Raw genomic sequence first — 21503 nt, forward strand, 5'->3', positions numbered from 1 at the left:
ATAATTATCACATAAAATGCACGGGATCCATAATTCTCTCCTAAACTACAAGATGATGCAAATCTGCTTGAGGTTCGATATCTACTTTTTCTTAGCAAATACACTACGGACTTGCACAAAAAGTAGGAAGCAATTTACACATGCTTTATGAGTTTCTATAAGACTAGATAGCTTCTAACTGCTTCAAAGGGATAACTTGAGCCTCCAACCCAGTCCTCTGAAATCGAAATCTACCAGTTTAATCCCTAGATAAGAGGTGGTGCACGATACTGAGCAAATGCACTTTTAAATTATCTCTTCTTCTAAAATAGATGTAGTATATCCCCCTAGTACAGTAGGGTATAACGAGCAAGATCTCACTTAGGCACTGATTTTTATTAAGAAGTGCAATTGATGTAACTCAAGTTAGCTTTACCTATTGAACTTGATGAGACCTATAGTTGAGTCTTAATTAGATTTTAATTATATTTGGCTTGTGTGAATTAATTTTCTAATAAGGCAAGAATTCAATGATGAAATCTAATTCTTATGTACAATCGGAAGTGTATAGTTAACTCATCCAAAGTCAATCCAGAAACCCACTCGCACGAGTTACATGGGGGTTTCGAGTCTTACCTCTCGTTCTAGATGGGCGATGATCAAGTCGAGTCGACTTGGACCACCCACACCAAACTCGGTGTATGGATCCAAGGTATTGAAACAGTTACGTCCCACTGTCATCCTCCCTTAATTCTATTACAATTCGAACTCTCTTAGATTAATTAAAATTAAATTCTAAAAATAAATTAAAATTTCTAAAATAAAATCAATTATAGTTCTATTATAAACAAAAAACTAAAAAGAAAAAAAAGGATATTGTCTCTTCATTAAAGAATTAGATTCAAGTGGTGGAATAAAACTTTCCAACCACATTGCTCCTTATCAAATCTTTTGGCTGAAAATAAAAGAAAAATCAACGTTATAATTTCAGAAAAATTATGTGTTGATTGAGATTCATAAGTCTGAAGAAAGATTCTGTAATCTCGAGATTTTACCATGGTGCCCCAATTAATTAATGCGGCATGGTAAGGTAAAATTCGTTCAAATTTTAGGATTTTATTCGTACTGACTTTATGAATCCAGTGGTATTTTTTTTCGAATTTTTCTGAAATAAAAATTTTGATCAACAAAAAATCAAATTGGATTTTCAGATAAATGATGTTGGATTACACAGCTATCCCCGGTAGCAGCGCCAATTTGTTCAAACTGTGGATTATGATAAAATAAGAACAAAAGAAAAACCTTAACAAACAAGGATCGAACCACAGAGACAACGTTAATCTAGTAATCTTTTCACTTCAAATCCAATTCAATTTACACAAACGATTAAAAACAGTTTCGAGAATAATTTATCTAAAACAAAAAACTAAAAGAAATGATTAAAATATGATGGAGAAATATAAATCAGTTGGATCTACTTTCACAAGTTTTATCAATGATTTTTTATTTTATATTTATCTCGATCCACTAAACAAAGCTAATGTTTGTGGATCGGAAAATCAAACAATTATTTTAGAAGAAAGATTGAAGTATGCAATAAATTAAACCAAGATTATGGGATAGATATTAATTATTCTCTGTGACACATAGTTCATTTTGAACTTATCAAATAATGAACTATCAAAATTTTGAGAAATAATCAATAGTAAATCCAAAAATATCTACTTAACAACTATCACAATAAAATGATTAAGTAATAATGAGAACAATAAAAATACTAATAAAGTCTTACTTCGACTTCCTTGATTGATCTAACAGATAAGTTAGCCGATGATCATTGCAAGAAAAATAAAACAAAGTAAACAAAGCATAATGTAAAAGAGATAAGAGAGATGAAAGAAAAAAAAAATTTATTGCTTTTTTAACTTCAAAATTGACAAAGGTTCTTTGATTACAACTCTTTCAAAAACTAAGAACAAAACATAAAATAAAAACTATTATTCTTCTAATTCTCTAGATGTACAGAGCACCCTATTTTATAGATATCCTTTTAAGTTATGGTTTTGTCTCCTATTTACAGATAGTAGATTAGGATTTCTAAGAGAATTATGATTTTTAAGATTTCAGATACTTTTCAAAATTACAATAACTCAAAACCCTATTTCAATACGAATGGAATTCAGTCGCAAATCTTCTATGTGAATCTCGAGGTTTGACTCATTGATATTATTATTGTGCCCACGTTGATCAAGGTGTTCCGATAAAATTTGGCCTAATTGACTTGAATTTTGGTCATTAATCTTGTTTCAGATCTTGGATCACAGTGGTAACTTCAGATTTTTCTAATTCGCTTTGAAACTTTGTGAATTTTTTCTATTACATGTAAATAATAGTAATTAATTTCAAAATACATTATTTAATGGAAATCAATGATAAATATGGACTAACCATGCATTATGTCTAATGAGGGTATCTAATGTGCAATTTATCCCTAAAGTTCAAGTAATAAAGGCTCTAGAAACCACTTTTCTAGACCCAGATAAGAAATAAGGTGATTAGTATAGATCATAAAATTGATCGGATTTTATCCAAAATTCGAGTGAGCCGAATCTAGCGGGTTTGGGCCCTTGGATTAGATCCAAAGAAAAATATGGGTTGATGTCCCTTAACCCAAGTTGGATCTAGGTCAAATACAGATCTATCCCTATATCCACCTAGATATGAATGATATATTCCGGCTACTGAACTCTTAAATTTAAAATTAAAATTTAACGATGGAAAATAACTTTTTATAAGTTTTATTTCTTCAAAATTTATAGAATTTCATCCTCTACATCCATGTGACATCAAATCATGTTTTTGGATGCTATAAAGTGATCTCAACAACCTTTACTAAGATTGGAAATCTTTCTAAGTTAGTAAGGCCAGACTTACTCTAAATCTTAATATACCGTTTCATCCCAAAAATCGAATTGACTCGCTTAGTCATCCTGTATATTAATCGTTTAACTCAATTTCATTACTTATTAAATGAATTTATATTGAATAATTATAATTTATAATGAAATGAAGTGATAAGAAAATATTTAATTATATTAATTTAATATAATAAATATTTAAAATTAAAACTAAAGCTAATTATTTGTATAAAAAAAAAAATACATAAAACCAAGTTGACTCGATTGAATCATAACTAATCTTAGCAAAATACAAGAGTTGTCGTTTTTTTACAACCCTTAGGCTGATTTCCTAGATAAACTAAACATTAGAGTTTATTTGAGGAGTTATAACAAACTCCACCGATTCCAACTCCAACTATTATTCCTACCCCAACTCCAATTCCGATTTGACTCTCACTTCTAAACACACCCTAATAGTAAAATTCCTTTTATAAAGATCATTTTGCCTTTTTAAAAATGTTATTCTTTTTATAAACACAAATATTTAAAAAAAAATGAGTTCAATGAATGCCGAGGTAGGGGGCATTTTAATTATTTTTATGTTTTATAATAAAAAATAACAAAAATATAAGAGGGTAAAATAGTAGAATAATACCTAAATTTTAACCTTGTCATTGAAATGGGAGGTAAGCGCAACTATCAAAATGTTGGGAGTTTAAATTCTAATTATGCCAAACTATTGGAGTCAAAGTGTAATTTACCCAATAATAAAATAACATCTAAATTTTAACCCATATCAGTGAAAGAAGAGGTGAGTGCAATTATAAAAATGTCAGGAAGTCAAAATAGAATTAAGCCAAATTATAGGGGGTCAAAAGGTAACTTTGCAATGGTAAAATAACATCTAAATTTTAACCCGGTCAGTTAAAAGGTAAGTCTAATTATCAGAATAAATTTTTTTTTTTTTTTGATAACCGGGTATCCCTCTAGATAGCGGACTGGGCTTGTATTTGGACTTTGCCTAGTCCATAGATTATGGTCTTGTCCAAGGACAAGTCCCTGGGCACGTGCAACGTCCGCACATCACACACACTAGGTAAGTGAGGGTACACCCTCGTGAGTGGCCCCTGAGGATTTAATGCTCATATTAGGAATCAAATTCACGACCTATGAACACTAATTGCTCATCAGCCAAAATTGCCATTGAGCCAACCCCTAAGGGTTTAATTATCAAAATGTTGGGGAGTCAAAATAGAATTATGCCATACTATAGGGGGATCACCGTAAATATAAATCAAGGGTTATCTAAAAAAGGTTGATGACCATGGATAGAAGATTTCATATTACTGGGAGAAAAATCAAGGGTATTAGGATATTGATTTAATATCAGGTCACTTAAGTCATTTTCCATTAAACTTCGAGTATAAACTGAGGTTAAGGACGTATTTCAAATGTTAGAAAGATGCTGTGGTAGGGTGTACTTACAAATTTATTCCCAAAACACTAAATTACTTGGGAACTAGGGCACTTATTACGAACCCAGCCTGTAACATTGGTGGGCCACCGACATTTCCAATTTATTGGCTCGATGACCTATTATAACAGGTCCATTGGTCGGCAAAGTTTGTCTCCACAGATTAGTCCAGTTGGTGGGGACTAAAAGGAGTACAGTTGCAGGAACCCTACCATGTGGTTTCAGTCCAGTTGACCTCTCAGTGGTGTTGTCTAGATTTTAACATTTACTTTTTAAGAACCACAACAGAAATACTCCCTAGAAATGTATTTGATGAATAAATTTCTTTCTTTCCATTAATCCTTAGAAACAATTTCATACTCTTTGTTTTTTTTCCTCTATTTAATGAAAAGGATTAGTTGATGAATATCTATATCTCTCTACTTTTCTAAAACTTTAAATTAATCCTAGTGTTCTATCATATTCTCTAAAACTATTATTACACGCATGAGCGTGTGCTCGTGGCAGGACATTGTGACGAGTCCCAATACTGATATCATGTCTAAATCATTATTTATTTTGATTGTCATTTATATTATGATTTAAAAAATTAAGTATTTTTTATATTTTAAAGATAGAGCCGTGATAATTTGACTCGAAAAAAGTCACACGAAATTCACTAGGTGACGTGGCATGTGCACATAATTATAGATCTTTTTTATGGGAACAAGTGGTTTGACATTAAAATTAGAATTCCAAAAATACCCTTATCTTAACATTTAAACTTAAAATAGTGAAAGTCAATTTTGTAAAAAATTTAGAAAATTTCCATCACACATCCCTAAAATTACATTGATTAGTTTTCAAATTTACAAAAAATTTCATGTAATCCTTAAAACCACTCTTTAATTAATTTTTAAATTATAAATAAGCCTTTCAAATAAATGTGTGTTTGCACATGTCACCTTCTAGTGGAATATAACTTAAATGTTCTCCATCTTCAACCTATAACAAAAATACCTTGAGACCCCTTAAATTTCTTGCATGCTACTCAGGGCGGAACTAGTAAGGAGCTGGTGGGGGCAATTGCACCCAAAGAACTTTGACACACCCCTATATTTTCAACTAATTACATGTCCAATTTGTCCCCACTCCCTCACCTCTCTCCAATTTTTGCCCCCATACCCTCACCTCTCTCCCCATTTGCGCCCCCCCCCCCCCCCCCCTACTCCCTCACCTCTCTCCAATTTTTGCCCCCACACCCTCACCTCTCTCCCCATTTAATGATATTGTCTCTAAACCGTGCCTTCTCATATATTAATTGAAAATGACCTAAATATCTTTTTCTTCAATTTCTAATAAAAAATCTTTGAATTTTTCTATAAAACCATTTGTCTTCAAGTTCAACTATACAACTAACCGTAGTTTGCCCCCACTACCAGAAAATCCTGGCTCCACCCTTGATGCTATTATTTGTGAAAACCAAATTCCCTTGAGATTTCATCAAGGGTTCCAACATATTGATATCTTGGCACCCCTAATTCAAATCTAAATCCGATGAAAATATAGCACACCAATAATCAATCAAAACTAAAACTAAAGGTGAGATTGAAAATGTTGAAAATTTTAATTCATTCAACTTAATCTTCAATTCATCATTATCTATTATTGGGCCTCGACCTCTCTATTTCTTTTCTTCTTTGCTTTGTTTTTATTTTTAATCATTCTATTCAACTTTAAAGAGATTATATCTAATTTGAACTGCAAGAACAAGTTAGGATTTTTTAGGTCAATGATTGATTTTGAAAATTTTGGATAAAAAATATCAAGGTTTTTACTGGGGATTAGAAAAGATTGAATATATATAAAAGAATTTTTAAATATAAATAATATTAATTAGTTTGAATTCTCACATCAACAATTCTCATTCTCCCTAATTATAATATTAAAAATTGAATTACGATTTACGAAATCAGCATTTCTAAATTCTAGATAAGCACTTTTTGTGGACGCACTGCTTTGGCGTTATTTTTAAAGATTGGTAGGTATAAAATTGTTGCGTGGGTTTTCTAGATACTTTTAAAATTAGGGGACACCAATTTGTTAGTTGTTGCGAGAAATGGCAGAAAATGTTAAAATTTACTTTTTAATTGATTGACGAATGAGGCTAGAGAGTTTGATTCAATGGAACTATATAATAAATCTGTTGTTTCATGAAAAAGATTAGTGGGACCTCTCTCTACATGGGTAGCCAAAAATAGACTAAATCAAGTAAGATAGGTTGTGAGACCCCACGGCCTAGTATTTTCACACGAAGACAGAATTAATTAAATAAAGGTTTTCGTCTCTCTGTCTATCTCTTTTGTGGGTAACGTTCAATGCATCTCTATTAATTAAACTGATATTTCATCGTATATACGACCTATATGACATTTTCATATATAGTGTCTTAGTTGTCCGAATGTGACGACTTCCCTTGTCACAGTCCTCTCTTATATATTTCTTGAATGAGATTTTTTATTTGTAAAAATGTCAATCTAGAATCTCACAAAATTCTAAATGATTCTAAATAAACCGTAAAAAGTAAAATGAATATTAATTTCTATTTCATAGCAAAAATGTCATTTTCTCTTTTTTCTACCTTTTTACTCTACATATTTGTCAAAATCCAAATGAGAGGGTGTAAATGTAATTTGAATATAAATTAAAAGAAGGGTATAACTAATTTCAATATAAAGTTAAAAAAAATTGTTTTTTAAGTACGAAAATTGTAAAGATATTGTTCATTTTATTTGTTAGTTTTTTTTTGGTAAAAAAAACATTTTTGAAAATGATAAATTACCAATTTCGAAATTAATTTAAATAGAGTACCATTTTGATAAATTTTCAATTTTCAATGCATGTTTTGGTAAATTAGGCTTCATCAATAGACATGGGTTAGTACCTACTCATGAGCTGTCTAAGTGGTAAGGGCGAGCACGTGAAGTACGTACGTTACAGGTTCGATTCTCCTCTTGGGTTTTTCTTATGATTTAACTAAGGGATCATAGCGGTGGGTTGCTGTGGTAGTCCTCCCTGAGATTAGTCGTGGTGCGCGGAAGCTGGCCTGGACACTTGGTTAGCAAAAAAAAAATAGACGTGGGTTAGTTTGATTGGTCCACTAATTTATTTTTAAAATCTTGGATTAATTTTTTTATGAATAATTTTATTTTTTTCCATTAGAGCTTTTCTAGCTTCAAACAAGGTTTGAGGTTATGTTCTTTTTGGGATTAATACAGGTTCTTCAAGAGTTTTTTTTTTTTGAGAATCCTTAATGAGAAGAATTCTCCCGTCTCAATTGTTAGTTTGACGGAGAACCTCATTCAATGTGTTCTATGCATATCTCTATGGGAAATGCGTAGATGTGATTCCATGATGTATTTAGATTCGTGTTGGAGTGACTTTAGTGGGGGTCATCTTGACGTGGTGGCGGACGCATGTTCATAGATGCATTTTACTCGTATTTAGAAGAAAATGCACTTTTGGGCATGTGCGCGCCATCATATCAAAATGCCCCCCCACTGAGGTTACTCTAGCATTAATCATATATTTATTATGGATAATGCTAACGTGACCTCAAATTAAGATTGACCTCATCTCGCACTTTCTTGTTGTGGAGGTGTGTACATAATCATAAATGCTTTTTATCGTATCTCAATGAACAACATCTATGGTTCCTACACACTTACACATCAGGAAATTGCGAAATGAGGTCCATCTTGAGGTCACTCTAACACGAGTCATTTATTATACTTGGAATTTTCTAATCTTGTTCTAGGCTCTTCATCAAACATATGGCTTAGATAGCAAAACTCATTACAACTGTCAAAAGATCTACCATCAATGTGATATATACGTGGCAAATAGAAAAGGTTAGAAAATGTAGTGTAATGTGAATGTAGTGTGAACATGCAGTGTGAACTGCATTTCAAAATATAAGAATTTTGTTTTTCTAGCCCCCACACTTGAACAACTAAGAAGAAAATATGACGGTCTATGTTTACTTATCCGATATGAGATTAAATATTAGAGAGAAAACAAGATTGCTTTACAGTTTGAAACAGTTAAAGTTCCAATAAAAAATATATATTTTCAATCAAAATCATTCGATTAAAAAGATCAAAAAGATAATTGATTCATGTCTCTATCAAAGAAGAGTGCTAATCCACCAAAATTATTTTGAAATACAATTTATATTAATATAAATCCAAGTTAATCTTGAAAATTCAAGCTAACTCATCTAAGTGATTAAATAAGCTTGGATTATTAGTTATAAGTTCAAACCTTGATAGATCGGGAGTGTTAGTGCGTCTCTTTCAACATAAATCCTCTCAACCCCCCCCCCCCCCCCCCCTCTTAAAAAAATCAGAAATTATACAGAATCAAAAGGAATTGGAATCTTAATAAAGAATGATCCCAAAGAGGAATAAAGAAAAGATCTTGATTAAATATATTTTTAATCAAAATTAACATTTTAAATTGAATAAGGATCAAATTAATAATCAAATCTTAGGAAGAAGGGGATTCTAAGATTTCTCTATAGATACAAGAATTGAGACACAAAAATATGTCTTTCACCCTTACACTATCCTTGTTTTATTATTTACTGATATATATATATCAGAAGATAATGAAAGTTTTTTTTTTTGTTTAGCATCTATAAGGATGATTCCAAAATCATTCCATTGGTTTATTCTAACCTTCCTGACTGTTCAAATCTTTTAATGTTGTCACGTATATAGACGGATTCCTGAAGCTTCTAATCTACTTTTGCGCTTTGATAGGGATCCGAAGTTTCAGCTTAACTTTTCTTTAATATGAATTTTTTTTTTTCGTTTGGTGGGGGCACTACAATAATATCCTATTGGGTCCCACATACACACATTGTAAGAGTTTTAAACGAAAAAAGCGTGTACAAATAGATCCCATCCCATGACCTAGCTAATCGTGTAGCATGAAAGCACTCATACATCATTAATTAATCCCATTTGATTGATCTGACAGTTGGGTTCCAGTGGATATAGCTGTTTAACTAATATCTGACTCGAAAGAAAATTGAAACTCATAATTTTATTTTTAACATAGTAGGCTTCTATTCTAGGTAGTCTGATTTCGGACATGAATTGATAGGAGCCCATAGGCACGAAGGATATTTGTTCCTTTTACCCAATAACTAAGGAGATCTGAAATCGATTATTCCAATTTCAAGTCTATTTGTTTAAGTTCCAAAATTGGAATTGATTGTAATTAGGGTTGTTGTATGTAATTAGTTTCATTTCAATAAACAAAAGATATCGACACTCCTAGCTCAAGTACTCGCAAGGGTTATCACTATATATATATATATATACGTATGAGTTTTTAGTGCTAATTGTGAGAATATGTACTTGGCCTCTTGTGTAATTTGAACTATCATTGGGGCCTAGAGAATCATATAATAATTTTATTTTTTTTACTTTAATAAACATAAAGTACTATACATATTATTAGATAAAAAAGTTGTATATCTTCTTTCTCGCATATTATGATATGCTTAGCAAAAAAATAAAAATAAATGTATAATGGTATACTAATAATCCACAAAATTAATTAACACGAAAAGCTACACTTGGCACCCAAAATTTGAGGATTATAATCCAGGGTTTGCTTAAGAGAGGAAATTAAATAATAAAACAAATTGCTAATATGACATAACTTAGCATCCATGCAAACTAAACAAATCCATAATTTGGCTAAATCTGCTATTGTTGGTGTCTGTTTTTTTTTTTTTTTGGTAAGCTTAGGGGTCCAGATATGCTGAAATAATGTAAATTCTAGTATTATTTTTGGGTGGAACCAATGCGTGGACGTATATGTTTACTACTTGCCGATGCACTAATTAATAACTCTAATGCGCGTTTTGCGCTAATTCACATGCTAAGCTAGATATATAAAACTGATTAATTTTGTTTTTGTCTGAACTGATGAGCTGTGATTATAAGATCCCCTAATCCAAGTCCAACAGAGGCTAATGTAGGCTGAGGGATTAGTTTATCCACCTCCATTAATGTTAGCAAGAGAACAACATCTTGAACCTTGAAACCATCCATTTCTCAACATCTCTAGCTGATAATGACACCACCACCTGTATTTTTTGCACAGATATGGTCAAATCATCCTAAATTCAAAGATTAAATTGGTGAAAGGGAATCACAATTTATCCCTTTCATGATTCTTATCAACAAATTGTCTTTCTTAAAATCCCTTAGATTTTGGTCAAGATTCAGATTTTCCCCCATTTATTTTATTTTCTTCTAAGGTGATAGATTATAAAAAAGTACGTTAATTAAAACTTATCGTGTTGCACATTGGGTCAGGGCATGCCACCTTAGGGATTAGTCCCATTCCAAAAAATTGTGTGGGAAAACCCTACGATAGCAATTCCATAATTCAATATTTTCTTTAACTTAATCATTCGCCCACATAACAAAAACAAAGTGTATACGTGACAAGGGGCCCTAAAAATGCAACTTGCTTTGTAACATGTCATGTCTTTTACTTCTTTGATTAAATCTTTATGCAGAGAATAAAACATTAACAACGATAAAGCCTTATCTCAAAGATTTAGGGTTAGTTAAACAAATCTTGATCCTCCATTCCATTTTGTCCGCAAGATTTAATTTTGCTACCTTGGAGAAAATTTCGAGAAAATAGAATTAAAATTCTAAAACACCTTCTTAAAGGCTCAATAAAGTTAAAAAAAAAAAAAAACTTATTGGCAAATAAGTGCTTCTAGCTATTTCAGTTCTAACATTTTCGAAGAGTGTTGATGTCAGTTCTTAGAATAATAGATAGAGAAAGAAAAATCAAGTATTTATTATTTTTTTGCTAATCAAGTGAAGATTTTTTTTATAAAGCAAAGAAAAAAGGGGGGGCCATTATAAAGGAAGATTTTTTTTTTTGCTAGTTCTTGATCTTACTTGGGCCCTTCGATCAACACTAAATCTAGATTGAGAAGACGTATAATATGTTTTTGCTTAGGTTTTAATAGTGCCTGTGTGTCCTTGATTTGGATTTTTACTGATTTAGAGGCCATTTTGTCTCGTAGGGGTATGCTCCCTTGCCTTTGTAAATCACTTTTATTATTTATTTAATCCTTTTGCTAGCTTAGCGAAAAATATTTTTAAGTTAGCCAAGGAAAACAGATCTTTCGTCGAAAAGTGAAAAATGATTCTCCTTAGAAGGAAACACATGACCTGTACACACCCACCTTTACCTTATTTTCTATTGAATAGACTTTTTTTCCCTCTACGCGTTAGAGAATAAGGTGCATCAAATAAAGATTTATGATCGAGATACATATTAGGATGATATATTTAATAATATCAATTACATGAAGGATGTGATGGAAAATTATATATTTAGTATACCAATTTGTATTCATTAGAAAGTATCACCATTGAGGATTTTTAAATTCCAATATATGGAGTGATTTAGGATGATTACATCAATTAAGATAGAAAAGGTAAGCCTGATATAAAGATCATAACTAATCTAAATCACTCTTAATAATTAAATTTAAATATATATCCTAATCATCAATACTTTCTAATATGGGAAATACTAATTAATATTATTTTAGGCATCAAAATGGTAAGAAGGATCCTATACACTTCGAAAAGAGTTGTGTTGGAGTGACGTTGAAATGTACATCATGGGTAGGCTGTCAATGGATGCTTATCGGTTCGGATACAGTAATATCTGAATCCGAATCCGACAGATGTTCTAAAACTCTATTCGAATTAGATTATCCTATAAGATATCGGATAATATTTGATTAGAATTCAAATAATTTGTATATTAAAAAAAAAACACAATTTTTCCTTATCCAATTGATTTTTCATTATCCAATTTTTCCATATCCAATTGATATTATATTATTTATATAAAAAAATCAAATAAAACAATATATATTATATATTATTTCAAATCGAATATCATTGGATTTGAAATGTTAATATCTAAATCCATATTCGATAAGGATTCAAATATATAAAACTATTCGAATTCAAATTTGATATTCGATTTTTTGAATTCAAATTCGAATCGGATTCGAATTTTCGACTATCCATTGACACCCCTAATCGTGGGGGACATTTCTGACATGGATTTATATCTTGATGAAAAACATCTATGGTTTTGACACACATTCACATCAGAAATGTTCCCCGCGATGTACATTTTAATGTTACTTCAACATTATCCCTTCGAAAATTATAAGAACAATCTTGGAATCCATAAGTAGCCCCACAAATCCAAATTGGACTCATTGATTGGGAATGAACCTTTTAGTCTTAGGTTTAGGTTTTCGCAAATGAATTCGGACCAATAAAATTCCAAAATTAAAAAAAACACCAAAATTGGTATTAGACCAATTTGACCAATTAACTCAAGTTCATAAAGTTAGAGGCACAATGGAAATCTACCCACACCAAGTCTATTAATACTAAAACTTACTCCATGTGAGAGGATCCTTGATCATTTTTCACTCAAAGGATAAAAGCTCTATCTCTAGGTAAGGATAAATTTTTAACCCTCCTCCAAATAAGAAGGAAGGATGTTAGAGTTAGACTATAGTTTAGAACATATCAAGGCTAAAAACTCTTTTCTAGAAGTCAAGGAAATATTCTCAATCGATCAAGGCCGAAACGTAGAAAGAAGAAAATCTATACAAAGTCCCTAAAATCGATCAAGCGCATCACAAACCACTATCTACAAATCAAAACATTATTCTTAGTCGAACAATCTTGAAGTCCAAAAAGAAAAAAACACACCTCATTAATTTATTCCATGTGATTGTTAATCAAAGGAGATCACTCCATTTAACGAGTGTACTAAGACATTTCTTTCTTCAAAATTAATAAGAATATCTTTCATCTTATTTTGTAGATCATAAAATTTGTTATCGACAACTATCATCTTGCCAGTGGTTCATTCACAGTAGCACTCATTTTGTGTATTACTATGGCTATAAAGTATTTTGTATGATATTATTTAAAATTAGAACCACAATATTATATAAAATTAAATATATTTGTCTTCCATTGAAATCTTTGTCTCTTCATGACCTTTTTTTTCCCCTCTATTTTGCACATGATAATACCAACGCAACCTACATGGTGGTAAAATATATATTCTACGGCCATACTAAACAAGTAGAGATTAATTATTAGTTTTTATAAACGAATTGTTGGGTGTATACTATTATGTGAAAGCGTGCAACAAACAAAACGAACTACGAGCAAAAGATTAAAAGAAAAACGAAATAGAGAAAATAGAAACATGAGACATGATTTACGTGGTTTAACAAGATGCCTATGTCCATGGGCAACGATGATCAATTCACTATTTGCAATGAGATTTCTTCAAAGTTCATTTGAAAACCCTAATCCCCTATTACATCCATTATGTATTCTCTCTTGTGACTCCTTTTTCTCATACAAAAATTGAACCCTAAAATTACCCTTTATATACTTAGGGTTGCAAAAAAGACAAATGGGACGGATCAAAACCCAAACCAAATGGGTCATATTATTTGTGAATTGTAATAAAGTGCAGGCATTATTTTATGTGTGTATATTATATATGAACTCTCTAATCAAGACTACACTATCCACGGGATTCTTCTCACCAAAGACTAGCATTGATTTTCTTTGTAAAATGCAAGAGTTAGGGGCTTCTCTTACTTAATATATATTTTACCTAAGATTAAATTGGTAGGCTATATTTTTACTTTTTTAAACAAGCAAGAAAATTTAATTACCACTCAGAAAAAATGTCTAGGTCTAAAAGGGGACTTTACCCTTAAGGAGACATAATAAAGGCCTAAACAAAGAGAGACCCATATAATCACCCATTCTTGCTGTTTTGAAACAATTAGAATCAGAGGTTATTACTTTGAGTCGTGCTGGGGTGACAGAGTATGTACTGTGATTTTCACAATTCTGACGTGGACATGCATACATAACTGGAGATGGTTTTTCTCGTATCACGAGGAAACACATATATGGTTATGTGCACATCCCACATCAGACTTGTGAGAATTGCAGAAAATACTTTTTGTCATTTCAGCATTTTCCTATTACTTTATGATTGGATACATAAGTGACCAAGTAATCCATCAACGATGCATACTTACAATTATAAGAAATAATCTTGAGCTCCTCATAAAGAACCCTAAAATCTGTTTCGTTATTTACCATTAACAAGTAATGAAATATTCGAGAGTAGAGTACAAGAAGAAAGTTAATTAAGAGGCTGGGAAGGAGGAAATAAGTAAATGAAAACCTAATACAGATTTTTTTTAAAGGTATTTTGTACGTAGGGTTTGTAATGGAGTGTAGTTTAAGATATAGAGGTGAAAAAGATGCTTTGAGTTAAACAAGAGAGAGAGAAGAGGGAGACAAATCTTGGAAAAGGGAAAGTGGGCTTTATCGCAGATGATTGCAGAAGTGATTTGTTTGTTTGTTTTAGTCACATGCACATGTCCGATGACACCTAATTCTGCTTCCTCGCTCACCCACTGTTCATCTCTCTTGTCTCAGCTTCACACACGTCGGATCCGACCGTCCTTATTACCAAATCAACAACTCTTATAAGATGCTTCAAATATTTTTACCAAGGGGCCACAAAATGCAATGTGTCACACTGTTTGGACACTTGGTGTACTTTCAACCATTACCCACCCTAATTTAAAGTTCGACTTCTTATGATGTCTAAGCATTTTTTTTTAGCACGTACAAGTTAATATGAGATATTACTAAATCCCAGATCACAAGACTTCATTTGTAATATTGAATGCTTTCTTAACATGGGTATTTTCATAAATTAGGTATGCCTTCAATGCATGCAACATCCTACTATTGGTCAATCTAAATTTTATAAAATCTTGAATTAACTTTTTGGATTAGTTTTTTTTCTCAATATCTAAGGAATTGAGTCATCTTGAAATCCCTAATCAACTTAGGTGAAACATTATGTTCAATTATTTTTTAAAATTTTCTAAATATTTTACTACCAGCAAATTGTCTTACTAGTAAAATTAACGACTGTGGTTTAGTATCTCTAGCCTCTAGTTAGGAGTTTAAAACTGAGTGGCCTCTTGACTTACCCTACTGTATGTTTGGAAATTATCGTCCTAACTCTCGATAATTTGATTGATTTTCATTCAATATTCAATGGTTTTTTGAGTTGACCCTCTTATTTTTCAAACTAACTCAATGAATTAGTCAAATGAGTTTTAAGAACAAGTCACTCCGAAACTCTATCGAGTCAAGTGAGTGTAGTTTGAGTTGAATCGAGTCATAGAATTCGAGTCAACTAAATGAACTTTAAAATAATATTAACATCATTAAATATAATGATCGGTGATATTAAAACTTGCTTGACTTAAAACCAGCGACGGTGCTAGTAAGGAGTTGGTGGGGGTAATTGCCCCCACAGAACTTTGAGACACCCCTATATTGTCAATTAATTACATGCCCCATTTGTCCCAACTCCCTCACCTCTCTCCCCATTTGCCCCCCCCCCTTCACCTCCCTCCAATTCCCCCCCCCTCCCCCCTCCCCCCTCCCCCCTCCCTCCTCCCTCCTCCCTCCTCCCTCCTCCCTCCCTTTCATTTCTTATTGATTACATTGCCTCTTGATCAAGCCTTCTCACATACTAATTGGAAATGGCCTAATATCCTTTTCTTCAATTTCTACCAAAAAACCTTTGAATTTCTCCCTAAAACCATTCATCTTCAAGTTCTTCAACTATACAACTAATCATAGTTTGCCCCCATTACAAGAAAATCCTCGCTCCGCCCCTGCTTAAAACCCATCATGAACCTAATGGAGGTCAAAATCATGATGATGCCACACCTAGGGATCGACCAATGGCCAATGAGATCCAAGCATCCAAAGAAGGTGCCACAGGAAACTAATTGAGGTATTGTATATTCCTTATAAATAAAAACTTTATACATAGGAAAGAATACTTAATTTTTTAACAGAAAATGCTGAAGTGACATTGAAATTTACATCGTTTCACACATTGCTAATGTGGATGTTTGTATGGATCCTTAGATGCTTTAGATAAAAGTGAAAAGCATCAATGGCTCCGTATTCATCTCCACATCAGCAATGTATGAAACAAAGTACATTTCAATGTCACTGCAACACAACTTTTTTTTTTAAACCTTATACCCTTACTTTACTACTTTTCCTAGTAAATCTAACTTGAGCGTGAGAGTGGGTGCAGGGATACCAAATTTGAAAGGCTCAGCAAGTGCAAATCTTGAGGTGGATTGCCAAAAAATTCTTCCACAAACATTTTTTTTATTTTTTATCGACTAGTGGGATCAAGTGAGCCAGGACCTAGACCAAGGCATATGGGACCCTCCCCTGGGCACGTGCAACTCCCGCACATCACATGCACCAAGTAAGTGAGGGTACGCCACCCGAGGAACCATCGCTCATACTAGGTATCAAACACACAACCTACAGGCTCTCACCACTTACCGGATACAAAAATGCCATTTGGCCAAACCCTCCGGGTTTTTCTTCCACAAAACTCATTTGTGAATTCAGATGATGAAAATGCTTAATTTAGTCAGAGAATCAAATGATTGTAAGTTAACAATCGTGGGAATCTTTTACTGTAGATTCAGAGGCACCCAATCGCATTTTAGGATGTAATGTATCAAACTTTGATAAATGGGTGTGTATTAAATTAGTGCTCGTTTTTGAAATTCCTTACGAAAATACAATTAGAATAATAAAATCTCTCTCTCTCTCTCTCTCTCTCACGTGAGTCTGGGTGAAATTTTGTTTGATTAACACCTTTAAAAGCTGAGACATCTCCATTGAGGAATCACCGAAAGGTGTGTTTGGTTTCTTTGTTTGCAATTGTGCTCATGTGGTGAGTTTCTTGTTGTGGGTTAGCTTTGAAAAAATACTACTCAGCTTCTCTCCTTCTATTTTGAAGAAGTAACACACCTTTTTAGTCTATATTTCATTATTTTTCTGTATCTGAGCGCTGTGTGAGTGTTCTTGAGAGAGAGGGATGGCACTAGAAGCTGTTGTATACCCACATGACCTGTTCAACTATGGTTGCAAGGATTTGTACTCTATGGGAGGAGGAGGAGGAGGTTGGAGCTATGATTTTGGTGTAAAAGAAGAAGAGAGGATGGGTTGTAGTGGTGGTGAGAATCTAGAGAAGAATATAGAGGAAGGTCATCATCTTATTGGGTATGGGGACTCTTCTTCATCTTCAGTAATGCTGCAAAATGTTAAAGAGTTGGACACGAATTCGTCCGCTGATGGTTGCACTAAATCATCAGTAAATATAGAAGGAGCATCTACTACTACATCGGGATCAGGTCGTAGGAAGAGGAGAAGAACTAAAAGCTGCAAGAACAAGGAAGAAGTTGAGAATCAGAGGATGACACATATTGTTGTTGAGCGAAATCGTCGGAAACAGATGAACGAGTACCTCTCTGTTCTACGCTCTTTGATGCCGCCTTCCTATGTTCAAAGGGTCTCTCTCTCTCTCTCTCCCCATTTCTAATTAAAAGGTCACATTTTACGGCAATAATTATCTTCATTAAAGGAGCTTTAATAAGTTAGTCAAGTGCAATGTCCAGAAAAAAATTATCTAGGAAATTTTTTTAGGGAATGTTTTTTTTCTAATGTGTTGATAATAAATATTTAAAAAAAAATTTAGACTTTGGGTCATATATTTCATATCTTAGAAATATTTCACATTAACCAAAAGAAAAAGGTGTTTTGTTGCACAAAACTTGACTTTAGCATTTTAATCTCGAAGAAGTTTGAGGCTCACCATCAAATTTTAGGTTAAAATGAGATGAACACACAGATTAGCTCCGAAATGAGTGCTTCCGAAGCTATTTGGCAGCTCCGAACTCCCAATTCTTGCATGAAGATGCTTCGTACCGTTTCTTTATTTATTTTTCCATTTTACTTTTAAAAAAGATAATAAATACTCACTTTACTCATCCCATAGGAAAGCCCTTTGCATATCCATATGTGATTTATTGATTATTCTTGATGTGTTTAGTTGTAAGTCGGCTGTTCTTTTTTTTTCTTCTTCTTCATTAAACAAAAAAAAAAATAAAAATTATTTTAAAATTTGTAGAAAATTGATATATAAATTTGCAATGGTATTCTGGTCTTTCTTTAGAATCTAGGATAGTTCCCAAATACCAATCTAACCAAAAAAATACTTCTCAGAATTGATTCCCGAACTCGTATCTAAACCACAACACTTCTTCAACTCCTTCTAAGAGCACTTCAATTTTATCTCTTAGAGTTAATCTAAACAGGCTCTCAGGGATTAGTTTTGATTTTCTAAGAATTAGTACACATTTTCTTGGGAATTCCTAAAAGTATCCTCATATCTCAGGCATTCGTTCAATGGAGAACGATTTTAAGTTTCTTAGAGATCAATTTAATTTTAAAAGTGTAAAAGTGACTTTGCTATCATTTTTTTTTTTTTTTTTTCCGATTGATAAGTTGGGTTGAAGGGATCCCTCCCTGAAACAAGATGAACGAGAATAGTTACAACATAAGTCCTCAATAAAAATTCTCGTTAATTCCTAGGGAATACAAGAAGCATCATCCATTTTCGTTTCCCTCAGAAGCCAAAGTAAGAAGCATTTAAAAAAAATAAAAAATTGTTGATAAACTATTTGTTACTGAGATGAGTAATTCAGTGATGGTAGGAATTGATTTCACGACTTATATATCATCACCCATAGATTTTACCAACTAAGTTTGCCAGTACATTCGATTTTGTAAGTTTTTACCAAATAGAAGGTGCTAGCTTACTAAGTTGGTTGGAGTCAATGAGTGTCGATACCTCGAGCAAGGTTTAAAATCCATCTTTACCTATTAATTACTGACCACTAAACTCACTTGCCAAGAAAAAGAATGGTCTTAAGAATTGTTTTTGAGAGCTTAAAGAAGTAGAAGCGCTCTCCAGCCAAAACTCTACAACAAACAGTTGAACACTAATGACTCGTTTCTTTCTTTGGGTGTAGAGTGACCAAGCATCTATCGTCGGAGGTGCCATTAATTTCGTGAAGGAATTAGAACAACTCCTCCAATCTCTCGAGGCTCAGAAGCGAACGAAACACCAATCAGACTCCAGTTTTTCCTCTCCTTTTGCCGAGTTCTTCACTTCCCCTCAATACCCCTCATGCTCTACTCACTCCAACAACTCGGCTACTATGAATGAATCGGTGGGTGAGAATCGGTCACTGATTGCTGACATCAAAGTGACAATGGTCGAGAGCCACGCCAATCTTAAAGTATTAACAAAGAGACATCCCAAGCAGCTATGGAAGATGGTGGCCGGGTTTCAAGGTCTCCGCCTCGCAGTCCTCCACCTCAATGTTACAACTGTTGATGATATGGTTCTCTACTCTTTTAGCATTAAGGTTAGTTAAAAACAGTTATTTTTGTAATCTCCACTCTAGCTTAGTGAGCATTTTATTCGAATTGTAGAATCGGATTCTTGAATGTAATCTGATTCTAGAATTTGATATGAGTAATGATTTTCTGATGCCCCCACGTATCATACTCTCCTGATGTGGCATGTGCTAGAACCATAGATCTTTTTACCTTGGGATACACAACTGCACATATTTATGGGGATGTGCAGATGTGTATCCTGAGGTATAAAATCCATGGTTCTAGCATATGCCATGTCAGGAGAGTATTTTGAGTATGCCACGTGGTGGAGTTCGATTATCACGACTCATTCGACATTGATTGGGAGGAATATAAAAATGATCATCAGATTTGGGGAAAATTTTGAATCGATGGAAGACGCATACATATAGAGATTGAAATCTGTTTCTTAAGTTTGGAATTAGACCTTTTCTAATTTTAGACATAATATTTGGTATTGCAAATGTACAAATCGCATCACCAAAAAGGGATTCTAATTCTAGATCCTGAAATTAGATTTTAGAAACAATATACGTGGTGAGATGAGATTTTGGATCTAGAAATCAGTTTGGACAGTAAAATATCAAAATATAGAATCATAATCTAACAATCCGAACCAAAACCTTCTAGTCTTTATCCAATGGGAATAATTAAAAAATAAACCAAAAATTACCAAACCCAATATTTTCTAAAAATGACAAAAAATGAGTTAACTCTGTAGTAACTTGTGGTTGTCTAACTGGTCTAGCGAGTTACAAAAAGGCTGGACAGTCCAACAAGTTGAATTGTCCATTATCTTTTTGCAAAACTCTTATGGTGTTGGACGTGATGAATGGACACGATAAATCATAGATGGCTGATGTGGCAAGGGTACAAAATCATAGATCTTTTTCTTTAGGATATACAAGGAAAAGATTTGTGGTTATGTGCCCTTGCCACATCAGTTGCATACAGATCACATATGATTTACCGACCACATATAATTTACTGCTTGCATTCATCACTAAACTCTCTTTTGATATATTTTTTCAAAAAATAAATAAAACCTCTACTAATTTTGGAATTTTTTTCATTGGAGACAGATTGAGGATGAGTGCCAGCTTACAACAGTGGACGAAATTGCCACCGCAGTTCATGAGATGCTAGATAGGATTCAAGTGGAGGTTGGATTGCTTTGAGGTTTGGGTTCAAGTCCATCTTACTCACCAAAAAAAGAAAAAAAGAGAAAAAGAAAGAAGAGGCTACATTGAGTTGTGAAATTGGTCTAATCAACGCCCCCTTCCCCCTGTTCCCATGTATGCCCACCTAATTATTAGTTCTTATATTAGTTTTCTTTGTGTAAAAGCGATATATATGAGCCATCTCTACCGTCTAATCAATGGGTCACTTCTTTTGTTTGCACCATGTTTATAGTGGAAAATGCATGATAATGTTGGCATTTTTGAGTATATAAGTGGCCCACCAACTCATCAATCTGGTTACTTTAGCCAGTACGACAACCCTTGGATGGGCATATATCCCCATAATCAGGCCAAGTCCATAGACCCAAGCAGGATTTTAAACATGGTCCGAAACCAAGATGACTCGGTAGGAATTTCAATGTGAATCGTTTCTGAAATCTGACATGACTTGTCCACTCTT

General features: G+C 33.1%; 1 protein-coding gene across 1 annotated transcript; it reads left to right on the plus strand.

Annotated features, from left to right (window-relative positions):
• The first annotated feature begins 17217 nt into the window (after positions 1–17217).
• LOC147409479 (transcription factor bHLH96-like) lies at positions 17218–21263 on the plus strand. Its single transcript, XM_086429464.1, has 3 exons — positions 17218–17928; positions 19451–19849; positions 20945–21263. Exons 1-3 carry the CDS (start codon positions 17455–17457, stop codon positions 21038–21040), a joined length of 969 nt encoding a protein of 322 aa, XP_086285590.1. The 5' UTR covers positions 17218–17454; the 3' UTR covers positions 21041–21263.
• Positions 21264–21503: the final 240 nt, after the last annotated feature.

This window comes from Akebia trifoliata, chromosome 2 (assembly GCF_017979445.1).
Source record: "Akebia trifoliata isolate Shusen 1 chromosome 2, ASM1797944v1, whole genome shotgun sequence".
In the NCBI taxonomy this organism is placed as follows: domain Eukaryota; kingdom Viridiplantae; phylum Streptophyta; class Magnoliopsida; order Ranunculales; family Lardizabalaceae; genus Akebia; species Akebia trifoliata.